Here is a 19,535-nt window from a genome sequence, read left to right as displayed (position 1 = left end):
CATGGCACTGTTCACCAACACTTGGGCGTGTTTTGCATATGAACTTGAGTCCCCCAGGTGGTGTTCAATACCCCGAGGAAAAAAAGTATTGGAATGAGTTTTATCTCCTCGCTCCGAGCTCGGACGTGCTACTGAACTGCGTTTGGCGCCGCCATTCGCCGTTCACTTCATGATCTCCCCACGAACCTCGCAGTTCAATCGACAAGGAGGACCGTAAACATTTGGAGAAACGCTTTTCAGCTCAATTCTCGGCTTCGTTTTTTTGGCTTGGAGAGAGAGAGGGGGGCCTTGATTCTTAGTTTTCTCACTTCCCATCCCTCAGTTGATAGTGAGAGTGAGAGATGGATGGTGTTTCTTCAGTGTCGGAGTGAGTCTTCATATTGATCCGCACATTCAACCAACTAATTAGTGACAACAATGACCAGTGCTCCAATAGTGAACAGCAGACGCAACTGTTAGGTGAGTGAATACCCATGGCTAAAATAAATGATTTATATGAGCTATTGATTGGTTAGGTCCTCTTGAGAGCACAATAGACAGAGGCTCTTCTTGTCAAGAATGGGCCCGTAAAAGCACGTATATCAAAATTGTTCAATGTCCGGATGAGGGAAGTAAGAAAAGAAGAGGGAAGGAGCTCACATTCTGCAGTCCTGAGTTGCATGGCCAAGGCCATCAAGGCTCCTCTTGGTGGCAGTCGAGATTAGAGGTGTGTATTCGCGGTCCCCTAAGCAATAATAGCAGGGCTTGACAACGGCCTTTGTTCACCAATTGGCAATTTCTCTGACATTTTTTGAGCACGCAACCTTCCTTGGTTCAATGGGAGGGGAAAGGTATTTCAGGCCTTCCCATTCTTCTTGGTCCTAAACAACTGGGACCATACATGCCTATGTAGACGATAGAAGAAGGAAATTCCAGAAAGGTAGATCTTAATCAAATTGTCGAATGTCGTGAAGACATCACACCTGGCTGCCTTCAAGTCAACTATAACGTCATGAGATTCGCTTTACCACAAGACAACAAATCATGCGTTGGAAGCGGTATAACCGTGAAAGTCTAGAATTGAAGTGCAATCTTTGGCGTGTTTGAGATCATCAGAGTTGCCTGTTTGACTCGAACAAGAACCAGAATACGATCTCTTGTAATACGAATATGGAACTGTCTGCTCCGATTCTTATGTCTTTCGAGTTAAAGTGCCAAATTCATGCCGCGTTCTTCGTCACCAGAACCTTTCGTTTAAAGTCTGTAAAAAGGATGAATATTTCTACTCCCTCTCCCCCTTCCCCAGAATCAATCTGTTGACGTATAGTAGGCCATGGTATGGGATAACTTAGGTATCGAAATGATCTAGTTCGTGTGGGATCGTGTCATGTTGTGATTTATTGAACTTTACTGCTGTGCTGCGAGGTGGGATCGGGATTTTATACCATTTGGTGTGAATTTATTGCCTCCTGCCAGAATTTGAGTATGGCCTTCTCATGTTCATGTGGAGGACCATTCTCGGCTAACAAGAGCCCACAAAAATACGATCTCAAGATCCTAAATTATAAGAGACGGCATAATCATCTCTGTCCGTCCAGGTTTTGAATATCATTCACTCTTACACCGACCTCTAACACATACACATTTATACTCATTCAAAGACATACTGCTACGTATACCACACGGGCATCCATCTGTATACGTAGGGAGTATAATGGAGAAGATCATTTCTCAACACCCTCAGATCTTTTTTTTTCACGTAATAATCTGGTGAGATCCCTTACAAGCTCCAAACACCCACAATAAAGAAGTATTTCCTACTTATCAAACGACCTATTGAAGAGCCGCTCGAATTGGGACATCGTTTTTCATTAAAAAAATCGACCCAATTGGTATGAATTTTGAGAGAAGCCTCGCGATTCTAATCTCGATTGTGTATGAATCAATCGACAACAGAGATAAATGAATCGAATGTCTGGAAGTCATGAGTTGGATGAAGAAAAATCTGTAGAGTACAGTGTGCTCGATCATAGCGTACCAAGTTAGGAGTGCATGATTGATGAATGATCTGATCCCTCCAAGTTTTATGGATTCATTAGAAATGCAAAGCACTCCTACCAAGACTCCTAAAGGCCATCAATATCAAAATATCAATGGCCAATGAAGCATTTTCTAAATTTAGATCTCATACTGGATGTTTATTTATCGTATTATCTTGGTCATAAGATTGAATGAATCTCATGTTTTTCTTCAGATTCCTCCAAGACCGCATTGCTTGTTGATTCAAAATGATAAATTTGATCAGCCATTGCTGGATTCTACTCCTTCTTCCAATCACGGTAAGAACGCTTTTTCTATTTTAGTACTTGGTCACCCTGGTGGCACTAGACTTTTTTTTGTATACTTCATCGTGAATCAATGGCAATGGAACACAAGGAGGGGAAAACATTTCGAACAAAGTTGTTCGATTTCAAGGAAGGATATTGCATGCAACAATGTTGAATTATCATATTACTGCCATGCACCAGGCTCAACAAACAAGTTTACTCTTTTGTAGCGAATTACCTAACCTTTATTCGGTCCAGATGTACAACTTGGATCATTGTACGTAGGACAGAGACTAAAACTTCAACTTGAAGAAGGACTGGTATACTTGAAAGTGCAAGATGAAATGGGACTGATTTGGATTATGCCTCCTAGTGTCCTTAATGTGCTTTAATCACAAGCTTATACCTAAATGCTATCAAGTTGTAGTATGTGTTAAAAGCCCACCAATATGAGAACAGTAACCAATGTCTAAAGTTAAAAGACTCTCCATTATGGTTGTAACTCGTTGTATTGATCTTTTAGCAATAGATAGTCCCCAAACAAGGGTAAATAACAGCTCAGACGGAGCACAACTAATTTTGATTTTGAATCCACATTCACTGGACGACCCTATTTATCATTTGATTTCGAGTTGGTTGGAGCCTGGCTTATGTATGATCTATTGGAGTTTTGATGTCTTATAGTTGCCCTGAGGCCTGTTTTTTAAAGCTGTTACCTCGGAGTTAGGGGCTTGGATGTTAACCGATATAAAAATACACTGGCGAAAGTGGTAGAGGATGCTCAGTACGAGTGTTTAAAAAACTTGCCCCTGATTAGTCACAAAATAAGGTCAAAAATTGGGCTAAAACGTTGAAGAATTATTTGTGCGTTAGGTATGAATAGTATGGATAAAGGTAACATGACAACTTCTGATTGATACAGAGATTACTTAAAGTAGGATAATTACTCCGTAAATCCATGAACACCATTTCTTTAAGGTCTGGTTGCTCTTTAACAATCTATATTGGAAGTGATTGGGAAATAGAACTTGTTCAACTGGTTGATTCCAAAATCAACCTAAACAGAAAGGCTCTTCCTTCCCAAGAATAGCATAGATGCCCTGTATTGTGTTTTCTAGCCAGTATGGCTTGCAGGTCCACCTTGAGTGGTTTTAAGTGGCCATACGTCTCTATTCCTGACAAGGCCTCGTTTGAAAGACCCTTTTCCTACCTCCTCCTTTTCCTTCTTCAGCTCTTCCTTGGTAGACCTCGCTCGCTCGCTCACTCACTCACTCACATACAGTCAGGGTGGGCAATTTTGAGAATCAGCTTGACTTTTGGACACCAAGTGAACAAAAGTGTCCAAAAGTGTTCAAAAGTGTCCAAAAGTAGACAAAAGTACACAAAAGTGGTCAAAACGTGTCCAAAAGTGTCCAAAAGTAGACAAAAGTGGTCAAAACGTGTCCAAAAGTATGAACAATTGTCCAAAAGTGGGTTGACAAGCAAAAATTTCAAAACCCTATATCATGTTATTTTTTTTAACTAATCTAAATGTTAACCAGCAAATGGAATCAGTGATTAATAAAATCTAAGCTTTCTTTAAGTACCTAAATATGAAGTAACAGTAGCAACTGGCCTTTGTAGAAAATAGGCACATATATTATATACTAAATTGGGTGTCTGAGAATCTCAATTAATTATCTTGATAGGATACAGCTTTGAAATGTTTTATTATATACATAAAAACTGCAATATATGTTTCTTTGAAAAAACAAATTGATTCTTCTCATTTTCTGACATCAAACGCATCTTTAAAAGCTAAAAACGACTTACCTAGCAATTTATAAAGTAACTTGTTTGTGAGAGAAAACCATAAATGTACAAAATGTATCATTCTTAAATTTTAACAATTGGGTAAGATGTTCAATTTTCAGTATTTGCTCTTTTTAAGAGGAAATCCATAATGACTCCTGATTTTAAACAACAATTTTGTTGCAAAAAAAGTTAGCAATGTTGAATAGATGAAGCTATTTAACGAGAATATAGCATTTAGCTTTTCCATTTTTGAATGCTTTCCACCTGCTGTATTATGACAGAGAGAGGCTTTGCTCCTTGCTTGTTGTCTTAGGTGAGATAGAGCTGAGAACCTGTCTATCAAATATCTTTTTGGGTCATGTTAGAGGCATATCGCAAAGGTTTTAAAGACTTATTTTACTTTTGGAACCATCAATGAGCAAATTTTGAAGCAAAATATTGGGTTTCAAGTATCATTTCTTTTAGATTTGTAGTTTTAAAGTTTCGTATTTTTGTCCACTTTTGTCCACCCTCATTTTTGGACACTTTTGGACAGGGGTGGACAAAAGTGGACAAAAATGTAATGCCCACCCTGCATACAGTCCACATATACTCGTATGTACTAGTTGACAAAGTCCACAGAGTTCCAGTCTTGTGAATGGATGTTATGGCCGGGCAAAGTACGAATAAATGTACGCCGTGACAGTGGAACTGGTCTTGAAGGAAGGCACTTCTGGGACGAAAAAGCAAGGGACATTTAACCCAGGCCAAAAGGAACGAATGGCGAGGATATTTCTCCGCTCGTTGGCCTGACAAACCGGCCTTCATTTGAATGATTCCCTCCCGGAGAGCCTGGAGATAGTCCATGGCCTCATTTGGACGTTGTAGTTGTCGTTCAGAGTCGGCGGGAGCTTGGAGGCTGGTAGGACGGATGAGGGCGAGAAATTTGCGTAATCCAGCTTTGAAATCAAGATCAAGTCCATTTGCGCCCAAATTCGGCCTTGCTGTTGTTCTGAAGAATTCATATTTGGCCATCTGAAGTGTTAGTTCGATTCGGATGGAGATTTCGTCTTTGGACTCGATTAGCAATTTTGCCCTCTTGTTCTGTCGCTCTCTGGCCCTGCGGAATAGGGTCAATCATTTCTCAATATGAAAGACAAAGCCTTACAGCTGTCTTGCTCTTTGATCATTGGAAGCGCCAATTTTGAACACACAAAGAACCTAATTCCAGCGGAGCTACGGCGCTAGCTGGAATCGCTTAACACGAACGTTTCCCAATCTTTGGCGGAAAAAAAGGTCGGGCTTAAAAGAGCAATCAAGCTTTGGTGGAATATAAATGTATCCAGTCAGTAATGCTGGATGGACGTCTTGATTATCTTGCTATTATCGTTGTGTTTCCAAATTATGACTTCCAGCATGGCGTCATCATATCTTATCTGGGGCTGAAAAAATGACCAACCATGAGCCATGAGTCCATCGAAACTGCTCCTTGCCCCCTGCCTATAACGAACAATTAAGACCTTGTCATTAAGACGCTGCCACCATGCTTTTAACCCATTCTAGATAATCAATCCACGCCTCGATTGAATAGTCAGAATCACGTAGTATCTGCTGTTATTCCGAAGGATCCTTTTAGGGACTATTCATGTACTAAAACAGATGTAACCACGTTTTTAAAGTTGAATGAAGAAAGTCGCCTTTAAAGGCAACATGATTGAGGACCAATCGTTCAGGCTAGTTTGTCAACAGTACTTGATGGTTTATCATAAATAATTGCTTATCAGCTCAATCAAACTGGCTGGAACTGGCTTGTGAGCACTCATCGCCCTTGGTGCAATTGATTTTTTTTTTGTTTTTGAGACCGGTTCTACGCCGGCTGAATGGAATTAATTGAAATCACGCCAAAGCAAGCAATGGAATATTGAGAGATGCAGCAATCAAAGTGGTCCGCGCACTTCAAATCAATTTCCAAGTCATCCCTCGAGGGCGACGATGGATGGATGGATAGATGGACAAACCAATTGCAAATGCATGGACGACCATGATTATCATCGGATTGACAAGAAGTCAATTACATGTGTAGCATGAGGGAAACTAGATTCCTTAACGACAACCACCAACCCCTGGCTTGAATGATGGCTGGACTGGGTCATAATTTCAATGCCGACACATCGGGGGTCGACAGAAGAAGTTGCAAAATCATTCTGCAACCCAAATATCTGGCTAGTACCACTCACTCTTGGGGTTGGAGCCCTTCTTGGGTTGGTCAAGTGTTTAATAATATCTAACGAGCGAGCCTCCCATCCTCCCCACATTTAAAGGGTGCCTTTTAAGTGGGGTGAGGGGTAATCTAAATTGAATCTGGGTCCACTTCATTTTGACACTTGGGACGAGGAATGGTGGTCAGTCAGACCAGAGACTCGCACGCTGTTCATGGGTTCGAATGGCGGGTTAATTGTTTCATGAGAAACTGGCCGGGCTACGTAGATAGATCCCTGTATGTTAGAAAATCAAAATGTAGGTTAACCCGTTTCGGCGATCATCATCATCATCTACGGTACCAAGTTCACGAACGGGATTAAGTCTTCAGACGGAGTTTTGCGGAACTTTGATTCCAAAGTTCATGCCAAACTGCGGAAATTGCTGAGGAAAGACGGAGGAAAAAATGAGCCCGGTTTTTACTGCAGTATGTCGGAATGAATATATCTCTAAAACAAACTGGAACAAAACAAGTTTGGCGCACATTTTGCGGAACACAGGCCCCCTCGTTTGAGGAGGAAAAATGGACACGGAGGTACCCTTCTTGTAATTGGGATTGGGATCACTGTCAAGACGCTAGATGGGCAATCACTCGCCGCCAACAAATAAATGCTGAATATCTTGACGTCATGAAGAGATGGCAACGGTAAATGAACCATAGCTATAATTCAATGTCGACCAAGAATGAGCTGTGGTAAAATGCCAGCCAGGTTTTCTAATTGCTTTGAAATATCTCCAACGGCAAGCAGTGTGCAATTATTGGCTATTGCTTCGCCCACGGTTATTTTTCCATGATTAATTGGAACGCTCGGCGGACGAGTTGGAATTTGGCCAAATCCCAGTCTCCTCATCGCTTTTTTGTGCCCAAAATTCTTCATTCCCTCCCTACTCGTCACTGTCCGTCGATCTGCCATTATTTTTGGTAGCTTGACTCCGAGAAGCGAATCCATGGCTTTTTGCCGTGATTTGTTCGGGCATGAGTCCATATCTCAAATTGCTTTGATCCAAGGGGAGACGTAAATTGAGTGCCAACACGCGCTTTTTACATTCGTTAAGATGCAATCAAATCAGGACGAGTTCAAAGCCATTTTGGGGCATCATATCCTGCCTGTGTGCGTCTGCTTTGTTATTGTTTTGGAGTGCTCAATGATCTCTTTGGTAGTCATCCTGCTGTTCAAGATCGACGAAAAAATGCCTCCCTGCTGAGCAAACTTACGTTTGAAACGGAAAAAACAAAGGAACTCGACAAGTCCCCCGTTTGTTTCGAAAGGTGCCATAATACAGCCATCCCAACCAAAGCGAAAAGGGCTTCAACCACAGAGATACAAAGTCTAGATCGGTGTCTGACTCCCAAAATTGTGCAAGGGTATTGAAAGTGGGCGTCCAACAGATTTATGGCTCATAATGCAAACATTGGAATATGTTATCAAATACTCAGCATTGGGCGCAGGGCACAAATCGAGCTCAAGTCACAACAATTGATCAATGTACATTGATATAAAAATCACGATCATTAATCGCCGATGTCTAAATTGGATTCCACATCAAACCATTGTTCATAGATTTCCGCCACGAAACCTTGATCGTCCCACTGAGTGCTCTTAATTTCCTGTGCTCAACATGCTCAAACATCTGTTCAAAGTAGGATGGTACTGATCTGCTTGGTCATTTGTGGACAAGCCTCATTCGCTAATAACGTTCTCATCGTCAATTGGAGTGTTCACGGAATCGAGCGACTCACAGGGGAGATTGGCATGTCCAGTTTGAGCTTTGCATGTGCTTGGGCCTAAATAAACAGTCACAATCAATAAGCGTTTTCAAGCGTCGTGCTCTTTGCTCTCTGTGACATTCGTTGGGAAGAAGCAAAACCATTCTCCACGTTCGTTGGTGGTGGCTGTCTTTTGGGGACTACTATTGACTTTCATGATCATTAGGACATGGCCCGAAGTCATTCACTCCAGTGGAGAGGGAGAAAATGACAAAATTTTCGATCCTCGAGTTGTTAACTCAAGTGGTTATTAACTTTTACAAACACATTAGTGAGTCGGCAAGGAAGCATTCAGCGCTCGGAGGGAAAGAGTCCCAATGCATGTTATTCAGTACGTTCCTCTTAATACAGTCCAAGTGCTTCAAGGGACGTGTCTTGGTGGCGTTTTAAGAGATCTTCAGATCGATTCAGACGCCTGTTCACCCCAATATCCCATTGGGGTATGACAGAATATTTGTTAGTATTAGTGCAATAGTAGTAGTAGTAGCTGTAGTAGTGTCTCTATCTACAGGGATATTTTCTTAATAAATTGAAGCTTCCAGGATTACTTATAACATCCTCCAATGAATTTTTCGATGCATTTTGATGAGACAATTAACTATTTGATGCTGTGTGGCACCCAGAGTACAGTACAAACTAGGAAAGGGGTTAAAAGAATGCCATCAAAAACGGAGAAGGCAAACCTGCTTGGTTGGGTTGTTAGTTTTCTCGAGATGGTTGATATGGTGAAGGAATTTGCTGCGACGAATCGAGAGGCGAGAGAAATTGGTGTTTTTGCCGATTGTTCCCACGCACACTGCGATTAAAATCACTTTACAACGAACCTGTTGTCAGTTTGCCACCGGCTCCTGCTTCAAATTTCAATCACAAAACAATTTCTTGGCGTCTCTTGAATATCAAAAGCAGAGAAGAGCCCCAGATTTTCCCCGTGCTTCCCATTCGATCTGATGCATTTGGTTGAACGAATTCATCACATTAGGAATGGATGGGCTTGAAGAATGGGGGCTCTGTGAGCTGGCGTATTCATCAATGCAAGCAGCTCATGAAACCATCCCAAACTCCGGATCATCCAATGTCAAGGACTTCTTCTTGCCCCAGTCAGATCAAGCACTTAGAGCAATTGGAACCGAAACCTTGAAGTGACAAAGCGAAGTGAGTGAAGTGATTTTTAGGGTCCAATTTGGCATCGTTTTACCCAGAGCCTTAAGTGATGGTCAGTATTATTTTTGCACCGTGAGCATCATTAAGGAAATTGGAAATGGCGATTTGACGATCACAGGATGTTGAGGATGTTCATGACGTACTATAATGCGCGTGCTGTTGGAATGACCGCGTGTTCTGACGGTGTTCCACTACGTCATTGGATCAAACCAGAAGTGGTCGAGCCCCCTCACGGCGTCTTTGTGGCTCACCTGTCATGTTCTAGTCACTTGCAGGCCTTCACTTCTCGTAATTGGCTGGAGGTGGATCGGACAATTAGGATATCTTTCAACACCCAGGCCTGATAACATTTCCGTGGAAAGGACTTGCCTAATACCAAGGTAATAGAAATGAGCGCACACTGTACGTGATGGGACAAGAAGAGCGAGGTCCATTAAAGGTCCACTTTTCGGGATAAAGTAATGACTTCCCGGTCTCAATTTCATTTTCGGAGTAGGAAATATACAGATCCAACGGGAAGGAAGAGCTTTGCGTGTGGAAACGCTTCCATGTTGGGACAAATGTGTACCCTAATGGAATGGATGACTGAATAATGGAACACCTCTGGCCAGTTTGGATCAAGTTACTAGGGAATGGATCGCCGAGTCGAAATGACCATTTTCATTGTCCACGAGGTTACGCACAAGGGAGCTAAAAAGGCCACCCAGAGCTGTCCTTGATCTTGGTCAAAGGCAGGCTCCTAGGGTGTCCCATGGGAGCCGCGTAATCGGATATTAGTTCGAGAGCATTTGCAAACATATCAAATGGAACCACTCTCAGAAAAGACCCGTGGAATGGAAAGTCGATCTAAGTTGATGGCAATGGAAATGGAGAAAGTCAAATCTCGAGACAAAGGGCCTCTCTTTTAGGGGGAAGCCCATCTCAATGATATTTATATATGAAAGATGGGAAACTTTATCCCGGCCATCTCAACTGAAACTAAAGTGAGGGCCTTCTTGCCCATTGTGAAACAGATCCTCGCATGGTTCCATTCCTGTGGCTCTGTTGGGTCGGTGGTATGCAAGTCAGGGGTATCAATCACTTTCAAACCTGATGGAGGAGCGAGCGAACGAGTGAGCCTCTTTTGCACGCTCTTAGGACCTCGCTCGCCGATGCTCCCTCAACCCAAGCCATTGTTCCAAGCATCGTTTATCACGGGGTTTTATCCAAACAATGAGCCTCGTAATAGCCAAGAGTAATTAACAGAAGGATATTTTAAGATATGCCCGCCAGAGCCTCGACACAATCTTTCCTTCATGGTACAAAGAACGGGAAGAAAACGTCGGGTTGAAAGTAAACATCTCGTGCTTTCTACTCAAAACAACTTCATTTCTAGACAAGTGACAAGACCCATTTGACTAAGCTCTGCCACGAAGGATGTTTAGGAACAAGTGCCGAAGGGCTCTGGAATCTGCCCATAGACCTAGGGCAAGGCAACTTGGCCTGGAAGCTGATATTTCAATGTACGTACAGTTACTAAATCGTATGTGCAGTACGAACCTCACTCAGACAGGGAAAGCGCCTGAAGTATTTGAGCCAATTGAAAGCGGCTTTTTTTCTCCCTTAAAGGAAATCTGATTGGGATCCAATCGCCACCGAGAGTTTGACATCATTGAATGACAGTGCGCCTCCTCTTCTGTACGTACATACGTATCAGTAATCCAGAGTTATCCATTGGAAGTGAGAGCCCTCAATGCCTGAAAGGTTATGCTAATGCTCGAGAATTTATCTTGATATGAAAGGAGATGCCTTTTATGGTGATGAAGAAAATCTCCAGCTCGCTCTCCCTTGCTTTCTGCCTTTGCCCTCTTTCTCAACGCTTTGCTTGACATTTGAAAATTGGTGCAAAATGTGAAATCCCTTTCTTCATGGTGATGTGGTTGACGGAGAGCCTTCATGAAGGCAGCAAGCCAAGCAGGCAAATTTCATCGCTTTTCCTTCTCGTGAGGAAAACACATGTCAGGATTTTTGCGGCAAAGTGGAAGATCAAGACGGAGACGTCATCTATTCGTTGGCAGTTGGTGTAAAACCCGACAAGCCGTTGGAATTGAATCTCATCTCTATTTCATGACAGCTCAAGAGTCCCGTTTCCCTTCACGTCCCAGCCCAATTCTACCGCAAACCCAAAGACCAAAAATGCCTATAAATTCAAGATCATCCATTCCATGTGGGTGAAGGAGTTGCTAAACATTCCCCGTCCAAAGGGCTTAATGAGCTTGCCATTCAAAGGCGTGCCCCCGCTTCTTCTCATTGCCCATTGTTTTTCCCCGTTTCTTCGTCTATCAACCCGAGGTTTGAGGGTGGCAAGGAGGGTTTGGCCCCAAATCATTCTAGTTTTGGCATGAACTTTTCCACTGTCCGTGTCGTGAGCGAAATGGCTTTGATCAAACCATTCAGCTAATGTCATCATACGTTCGTTTGGACTAAACACGTCGAGACGCTGGTTGTTGGTTGATGGTTGGTGCAATTTGGTTGATGTTGCTCGCCATTGAATTGAGCGACTTTGCGAGTTGGCCAAGTCAATCGAAGGTGACATCCAATGGCTGGAATTGATCAGAGATGAAGATCTTCTCAGAGCAACGCCCCAATGAGTGACTGACTCAGAGGCGTCTTCTCGAGCACTGCATGACATTTGAGCCCTCCTACAATTAATTTTCTTCGCCAGGCAGGTGGAAATTGACAACAAGTGTGTTTATGGGTGATGATTCACACCGTTTGAGTGGGTGACCCATCCGTCAAGATTACAAGGCCTTGGTCGAAATGGAGGGGACTTTTTTGTTCGTGTTCCTTCTCCGCCCACAATGTAGGTACAACAACAAACGTGGCGGGCGTTTGTTGTTGTTGTTGTTGTTTTGTGATTATTCTCGTTCACATTATTGCTCCCTCAACAAGGCTCATGTGATCAATATCGAATCCCCCTCTTCGAGCTAGAAGCATACAAGTGTTGTGGCCTGATCCCCTGAAACCCATTAGAGTGTTACATTGTTCCAATTTCCACCATGTTCCAGAGCCTCGTAATTGGCGTAGTTTCTATTTAGTCGGCCATTAATTGAGATGAGAGGAGGATACTCACACACCCACTACCACGACGGGCAAAGCACCGATGAGCCATGAACCATGAAAGCAGGGATGTTGGTGTTTCTAAAATTCCCTGTTGTTCCCAATTATGTTTCGTGGAACGTCTCACAAGCGAGATAGAAGAGCACAATTAAGAATTTCCCCATCGGCCTCGCTCGCTTGCTTGCTTGCTCGCTCACTTGGCTTGGCGCATTATCTGGCCTCTTTTCACTAACCTTCACGCACCAAGTCCCATCTGGAAAGTGCAAGCATTTAACACACATCCGCAAAATGCCTAAAAATCAGTAGCTCGCATCTACCAAGCCTTGTCTCGATGTCCCAACCAAAGGCGAATTAGAAAAAGACCAACCTGTGCCAACAGTTGGATTTGATTCATTGCGGACTCATAAACTGCAATATTTATGGTGGGAATATGGTGGGTATCTCTCGATGAAATCCCACTCTGAAGACCATTCATCGTGATCTCACTGCACTAGTGTGGCCAGCGTTGCGTGGCACTCCCTTGGGCCTAGGCGGTGTGTTAAATCCCCCTACTTATAAAGAAAGTTCTGCTTATGTCACAGACCATCTTCCACTCTTTCTTAACACATGCATTGAGAATCTCTTAGTCCCTCCAAGCTTTATAGCGCTGCGGAATAAGAACAGGCGTAAAAAAGTTGGTTGCCCACCCCAATTCTGGGTACGAACAGGGATCTCCAGGAGCATGTAACCAAGTCCTAAGGGACACATCATCTGGACCACTGGGGGATGGGCGGGGAACGTGGAAGGAGCCCTTGAACAATACTTGAAGAGCCTCAAAAACTTGGATGAATTCAAGGAGAATAAGCCAATGTGATAAGTGGGGCCTGATCCAACAGAGCGCCAGGGATGACGGCTCATTGCGAATGCTTGTCATAAGGTCGGTCACCCTCAAAATGGTTGGCACTTCTGTCCATTGCTAACTTTAAATCTGGCCTTGAGCAAGAACAATATTCATAAGACCCAACAGTACGGTGCAATAGGCTTTTTGACGGAGAACTAAAGATTTGGCAAAGGTCGAAATGACATACGCAAAAAAAGTCTTTTGATCTTATCGCTGAAGAAGGATTGGCGTGGAATCGTACGTCAGCGTGTCTGGTCCATAGACGTCTCTTTGATTCTGATTTGTGCCATTTGGCGGAAAATGAACCGACCTAAAAACACGAGTAAGATTAAAGACGCTATAAAACATACTCGGAACATTTTACGCATGCTACTTGTCAGAGAGAGAGAAAATAAAAACTACTGGCAAGTCGTACATCATCGATGGCATTATCCATCTATTATCATATTTTATTACGAAGTTAATAGCCTCCATAGTTACCAAACAAGTAATTATCAAAGTAGTTTGATCTTATTCGATGCAGAAGTCAATAACATTGAACGGAAGTACCTTACATAGAAGTTGTCCGCCTTTCAAATATGGTGTTCCTAGATTTGTCGTGTTGCGGAAACGCAGTCTGGCCTCTTTTTTGGCTTAAGTCTTCTTTGATGGTGAGCCTCTCCTTGTCTCTGTGGTCCTTCTTCATGTTGTGGTTGCTTTTTTGTCAGAAATTAGTTCCTTCCTCCCTTTCTCTCTTCTAAGTCCAATCTGACAGGAACCCCAAGGGTCGTCAGTCAAAAAGTAACGACATAACAGGTCAAGCGAATGCAAAAAAAGAGGTCCCAATGATCGCCTACAAACTTTTCGCCGATTCGCCATCGCTTAACGAACCCACCATTGATATCCAAAACCATGCCATAAAAGGGTATGACTCTTCATCTATTGGATTTGGAACCTAGTCTGTACCTAGTATGTACCTACCTGGGGTGGAGGGGAAGCCATCCATCCCCGACGATATTTACCCAACTCTCACATATACTACTTGAGAGAGGGATTCAAATTCCAACTTTCCCGAAGACATAAATTCAAATCTGAGCTTTACCTACAGTACGAACTCGCGACAACTCACTAAAAGGCTGTAACAAAGAGGGAGGAAGAATAATGGAGATGTATTTGCCAAGCCCGAAATCTGAGTCCAAATTGAAAGATCTATTTCCCCAAATGATCTTTGGCAACCCGTTCTGCGGGGAGCCCCAGCCCAGATGACAATATTTCAGAAAATGCAAGTTGTCTTTGTTGGATAAACAAGTCTTGTGACTGCTTTACTCTTTTCTATCCAAATGCCATTAGTCAGCGGGAGAACACTTCACGAGACGAATTCTTTGGCTTTTGGGACAACTTGCTTGCTCCCTGAGTGGGTGGTCACGAACTCTACGTACGAGTACGAGTACGTACATACATATTGTGCTTATGGAAAAATACATGACAACCCCTGCCTATTTACCTACCACGTGTTTTCCGATCTTGCCTGCTTGACGCTGTTGGAAATACAGAGAGCCCATGACACTTGCTTCGAGAAATCAGAGTGGATCTCGATTCCTCCGGAAGTTATTTCTGCCCCGATTGAAACAACGAGTTTTCCATTAGGTGCGTACCTCAATTCAGTCATACGACTTGGTGGATAAACACTCGGTGCTACTCGTAAATGATGGATTGCTATTGACTTTGAGAGATTTCCTCCCCTCTCATCCTTGCGTATAGGAAACCACTATTGAACCTCTTACTGGGTGAGGGAGGGGAGAAGAAATCAGATGTTCCTCATGGAATTTCAATGAGCGAAAAAGTGAACGAACGTAAGAAAGGGGAGCTTCAGGAGTCAAGCAGACATTTGATACATCTCGAAAACAACAACCAAAAGGAAATACGCCATTTTCCTCTTGCCAATGGTTTGTTCTGCTCAACTTTCAGCTCTCTGAGCCAATACTAATAGTGGTAGTAATCATATCATTGAATTCAGCCCACCTTCCTTCCCAGCCAGTCCACTTGTGATAATCCAAAAAGTGCTCGTTCAAACAAAACACGTGAAAAAGAGGATGAGGAACAACAAGAGTGGAGCTCTGATGTTTGTAGAGGATGCCTCAAACCCCTAGAATTTGTCGCCGAGTTTGAGACTATCATTAAAGAATATCATTAGTGACATTCATTTTGATGATTGCATAACACTCCTTTCTCTCAGAGATGTTTTCGAGAGCTGAAAAGATCACACCCTTGAGCTCGATTCTTGTTGCGATCTTTCAACCCTATCAAATTACTGCAGCAACGATTCGCGGATCATTTCACGGCCGAGAAACAAATTGAACAGAACCCCACATGAAATCAATTCGAGAGTTGCGCACCCATTGGCCGACACCATGGCCACCATCATCCACATCCTCAACGTCATCATGACGAGGAACCCGCATCAATGTGGTGCTACACATGTCTACTGTGACGATGATCATCACTTTGCACACGTTTTTTACCCTTTCCGGGCTCTGACTTGGCCCGCTCTGGGATTGACATATAAACACTGGCTTTTTTGTGACCAAGTTTTTTGCGTCAAGCCCCCCTCTTCTTGTGTCATTTCAAGCCCTCATCTTGTCTAGTGCCTTTTTTTGCCTGCCCAAGCGAATAATAGATAGACATACAGACACAACCACAAGTTATGATGACTGGGAACCTTGTGCGACGCCACCTGTGGTGGTCAATAATCCGAAAACTCCTCCAGAGACACCAGAGAGTCCGCTTAAAAGTGGCAAAGCTCCATCAAAAGTGACGGGACTCTTATTTGCATTATTCCCGGGGATCTTTAGTCACGGGATCCACTCCCCCATTCTTATCAATCCGAATTTAGTAGCCAAATATGTACAGAAAAGGTAGTGGTATGGGCGTTCAATAGCACTCCAAGGAGGATGGCGTATTGTCATATTGTCGCACTCCAAATAGAGGAATAGGCCGTTTTCATGCATAATTCAAGATCCTGGCATTTTATTTGGTGTGTCAAACTCTGACGTCAAGGAATATCTTGAAATATACAACCACCAACCTTCCCATGCAAAGGTAATGAGTGCTTTTTCGCACAGAGCACACTCTTAAAGTCTTCTTTTATAGGGAAAAACTAAGAGAGCCCAAGAAGAACGAATGAGCTGGTGAAATGTTTAGGGATTGGTGTTGAAACAGCGCACGATTTGGCATATTTGTAGCCTCCAAACCCACTATTATCTCATCTTACATCCAATCGAAACATGCCTAGGCAAATGCCAGGCCCTGAACATGGTGGTAACCTCGAGACAAAACAGGATTTCCTCGCTCTTACAGGAATCATTAAGAGATAATGTTTCAGCGGAGTCATAATAATAATAATAATAATGGGATATCACGAGACCGGTTTGACTCCGCAACAATAAATACCCCCCACCATCACAGAGAACTCGGTCTCTGGGGTTTCCATTTTAACACCCGTTAATCATAGAGGCAATAAATCGCTGGAAAAGACTTCCATTTACTAAGCTAATTGGGTGCTTGGTTAAATGATAAGTGTACCTCTCCCACCAAAGATTGGGTCTGTCGAGTTGGCCGATCTCATTGCACTTGATTTAGGAGTCAGTACGCAAATTTTCGAGCACCTCTCACGCCTATTTAGAGCTTGTCCCATGAATTACCGCCTAAGTCAAAAAGGTTCGATGGGCTTGACAAGCTTATTCATCACCTCAGCGAACGATGGCCATTCATCGGAACCAGCCCAGTTCAAAAATATTGGCACTACTCAGGCCTGACGTTGTTGTGGCATTCACATGATGGATAACTCCCAAACCCTTGGACACCTTGAGGATAGAGGAAGGCTTGCGTGACCAGACAAAGACCAAAGACTTTGTCGCATTCCGTCAATCTTCCCCCCCCGCCATCGCTCAAAGATGTGAAGATGAGGAGAACGGATATTGGAGGTTTCTAGCCCGATTTAGCCCACTACTCTCACCTAGTCCGACGACTTCTTCTCCTTGTTCGATCCATCCAGGCACCATCCAAGGTGACAAGTTTGTTTCAAGAGGGATTCCTCGACTTTGCCAAAGGGATTTGTTCCAACTATTGTCATCAAGCTCTCAGGATCTCTCTGTGCTATCTTCCCCCTTGTACCACCACATACTACAGCACGAGTTTCTCTCAGTCTATCTCTACGTAGTTTGCGTGTGGCGGGCGCACTTGGTCTCCGACAGCTTCATCCATACCCTCGGCGAAGTGATTCATCTTCGCTCAAGATGGAGTGAGTGAGTGCTAAATGCTTGGATTCCCTTTTAGGTCTATTGAGTATTGAGCCCAAAAAGAGGGGGGGGGGGGAGAGGGACGGGTGAAAGGGAGGGGGTTGTTGTTGGTTTGAGGTCACCTTCTTCGACGTCTTCCGGCTCACATTATCCTTGTGGATTTTAGATTACCCTTTGTTCTTCTTTCATCGATCGTTGACCTGACTTTTCTGGGAGTTGCTTCAATCACCCATGATTTGGCTTTTAATCACGTACCATACTTTAGGAGTCGAATGGCATGGGAGTTTTAGAAACGGACAATAGTTAGTTCAAGAAAGTTCAGTTGGCCAGAGATTAAAGTAATGTACATTGGGAGAGTACAGACCGTGAGAATTGCAGTATTAAGCGTTTTATTAACATTTGTCATGTGTATAACGGTTAGTTGCATCATTGCTGCTGTATGAGATTTGCGGGAAATATATTCTATCCAATGTTCTCATTAGCTTGGTAAACAATTAGCCCCAGTTTGTCGGGAGTTTTCTTGCAATTCTTTGATCCCTTTTTCTAGCCAAGAGCTTTGGATCAAAACTTTGTGGTGCACTTTTCGACGTATCCAGCTAAAGTTAGTGCTTAGTTTCAATGATTTGAAACGTCTTGTCATATCATTCCAATCCCAAGAAAAGAAAAATTACAGCCCATGTTTGCTCTAGCCAAAGCCGACACTCTTTGCATGAAGTGCTTTAAATGGGGATATCGGCGAAAAGGGGGCTGATTGGGAAGTAAGCTAGCGGAGCGGTATCATCTTCATCCCCCCACCCACCTCCCCCCACCCAACGTTTCCTCGCTCTGTTCCGTACCTTCGCAGGAGTAGCAAGTCTTGTCTTCTGCTCTTTTGGCACGACTGTCAACTTTGGAAAGTATAAAGAAGACGAAAAGAAATGTTTGTGTTTCTTGACTTGACTGCTTTTCAAAGTTAGTCGAGTCAATAGTTGAAACGAGTGGAAAATCGAGGTGTGAAACATGGAGAAGGGATTCTGAAGTGGATTTACGAGTCTTCAAAGTTTGCTTAATCCTCTTTCTGGGAGAAGTTGCCATTCTCAAGTTTCAATTGATGAACTTGGGTAGAACTTTGGCATAATTAGATGCAAATGGTTGCTCATTCGAGATATTTATGATCATCCAAGTCGGTCAGTCATCGAATTACCATTTACAGCTCTCAAAGTATTCATACTCTGTGATGCTAATTAGGTTTTTGTCAAACGGACCTGTTTTCCAATCCATCATTGATGACCCCTCTACGTCCGTACTGAACGGCAATGTTCGAGTTATTATTTTACAATGTTTGCCCAACAAAACCAGGTCAATCTCTCGTTCATGGAAGAAGGACTTGGATGTGCATGTAATTGTAATATTACCAATGTGTATGTACATACATGCAGCACATGCATTCGTCATGTAACGACTTGACCACAGGATCCAAAAAAGAAACCTCAAGTGCGATATGAATGTCTTTTGTTACATTTGATTTCAAGCCATTCCATGGAGATCAGAGAAATATTTTTTTCAGGATTTTGCTGATCTGTGTTCCCAGCAATAAAACAGTCTCTGCTTCAATTACAATTTTATGGAAGAGTGGTGGAGAAACTGGACATGTTTAAATGAGCCGTCAGAGTATTTACAGATGTCGTTGTATCGTGTCAATCAATGTCACTAATTCAAATTCACTCAATCCCATGCTGACAAATTTGTTTGCCAAGTTAATGAAAAAGCTGATACCCCAATGCCAATTAGGCCCATTCAAGAAATGCAAGCACGAATGTACAAGAATGCATAAAGGTGGTAAATTTCAAATGCATATTGCAACTGGTCTCCGTGTTTTCGGTTCATTACCCATGCTCACTTTCCAAATTGTGTCATTAGCAAAGGTTGAAATAGAATCTAAACACGTTTTATGTGCCACAAGTGCCAGTCCAGAAAAAAATGCAAAACATGTATTTGCATGTTTCGAACGGCCCTACATTCGGCGCATAAAT

The 19,535-nt window shown here is 43.0% G+C and overlaps 1 protein-coding gene across 4 annotated transcripts in view; it reads left to right on the top strand.

Annotated features, from left to right (window-relative positions):
* Positions 1-247: 247 nt before the first annotated feature.
* Positions 248-19,535, top strand: part of LOC131878928 (protein madd-4-like) — a 42,983-nt gene continuing 23,695 nt past the window's right edge. Inside the window, exons 1-2 of one of the 4 annotated variants that reach the window (XM_059225081.1) lie at positions 248-459; positions 2,234-2,318. In XM_059225081.1, coding sequence (XP_059081064.1) covers positions 2,268-2,318 — 51 coding nt within the window. In that variant the 5' untranslated portion in view covers positions 248-459; positions 2,234-2,267. The remainder of the gene's footprint in view (positions 460-2,233; positions 2,319-19,535) is intronic. The other 3 variants (XM_059225079.1, XM_059225083.1, XM_059225080.1) reach the window with 3 other exon arrangements.

The sequence above is a fragment of the Tigriopus californicus genome, chromosome 4 (genome assembly GCF_007210705.1).
Source record: "Tigriopus californicus strain San Diego chromosome 4, Tcal_SD_v2.1, whole genome shotgun sequence".
In the NCBI taxonomy this organism is placed as follows: Eukaryota; Metazoa; Arthropoda; class Copepoda; order Harpacticoida; family Harpacticidae; genus Tigriopus; species Tigriopus californicus.
Note: the sequence above shows the minus strand (reverse complement) of the source record. Positions and strands in the feature narration are given on the sequence as shown.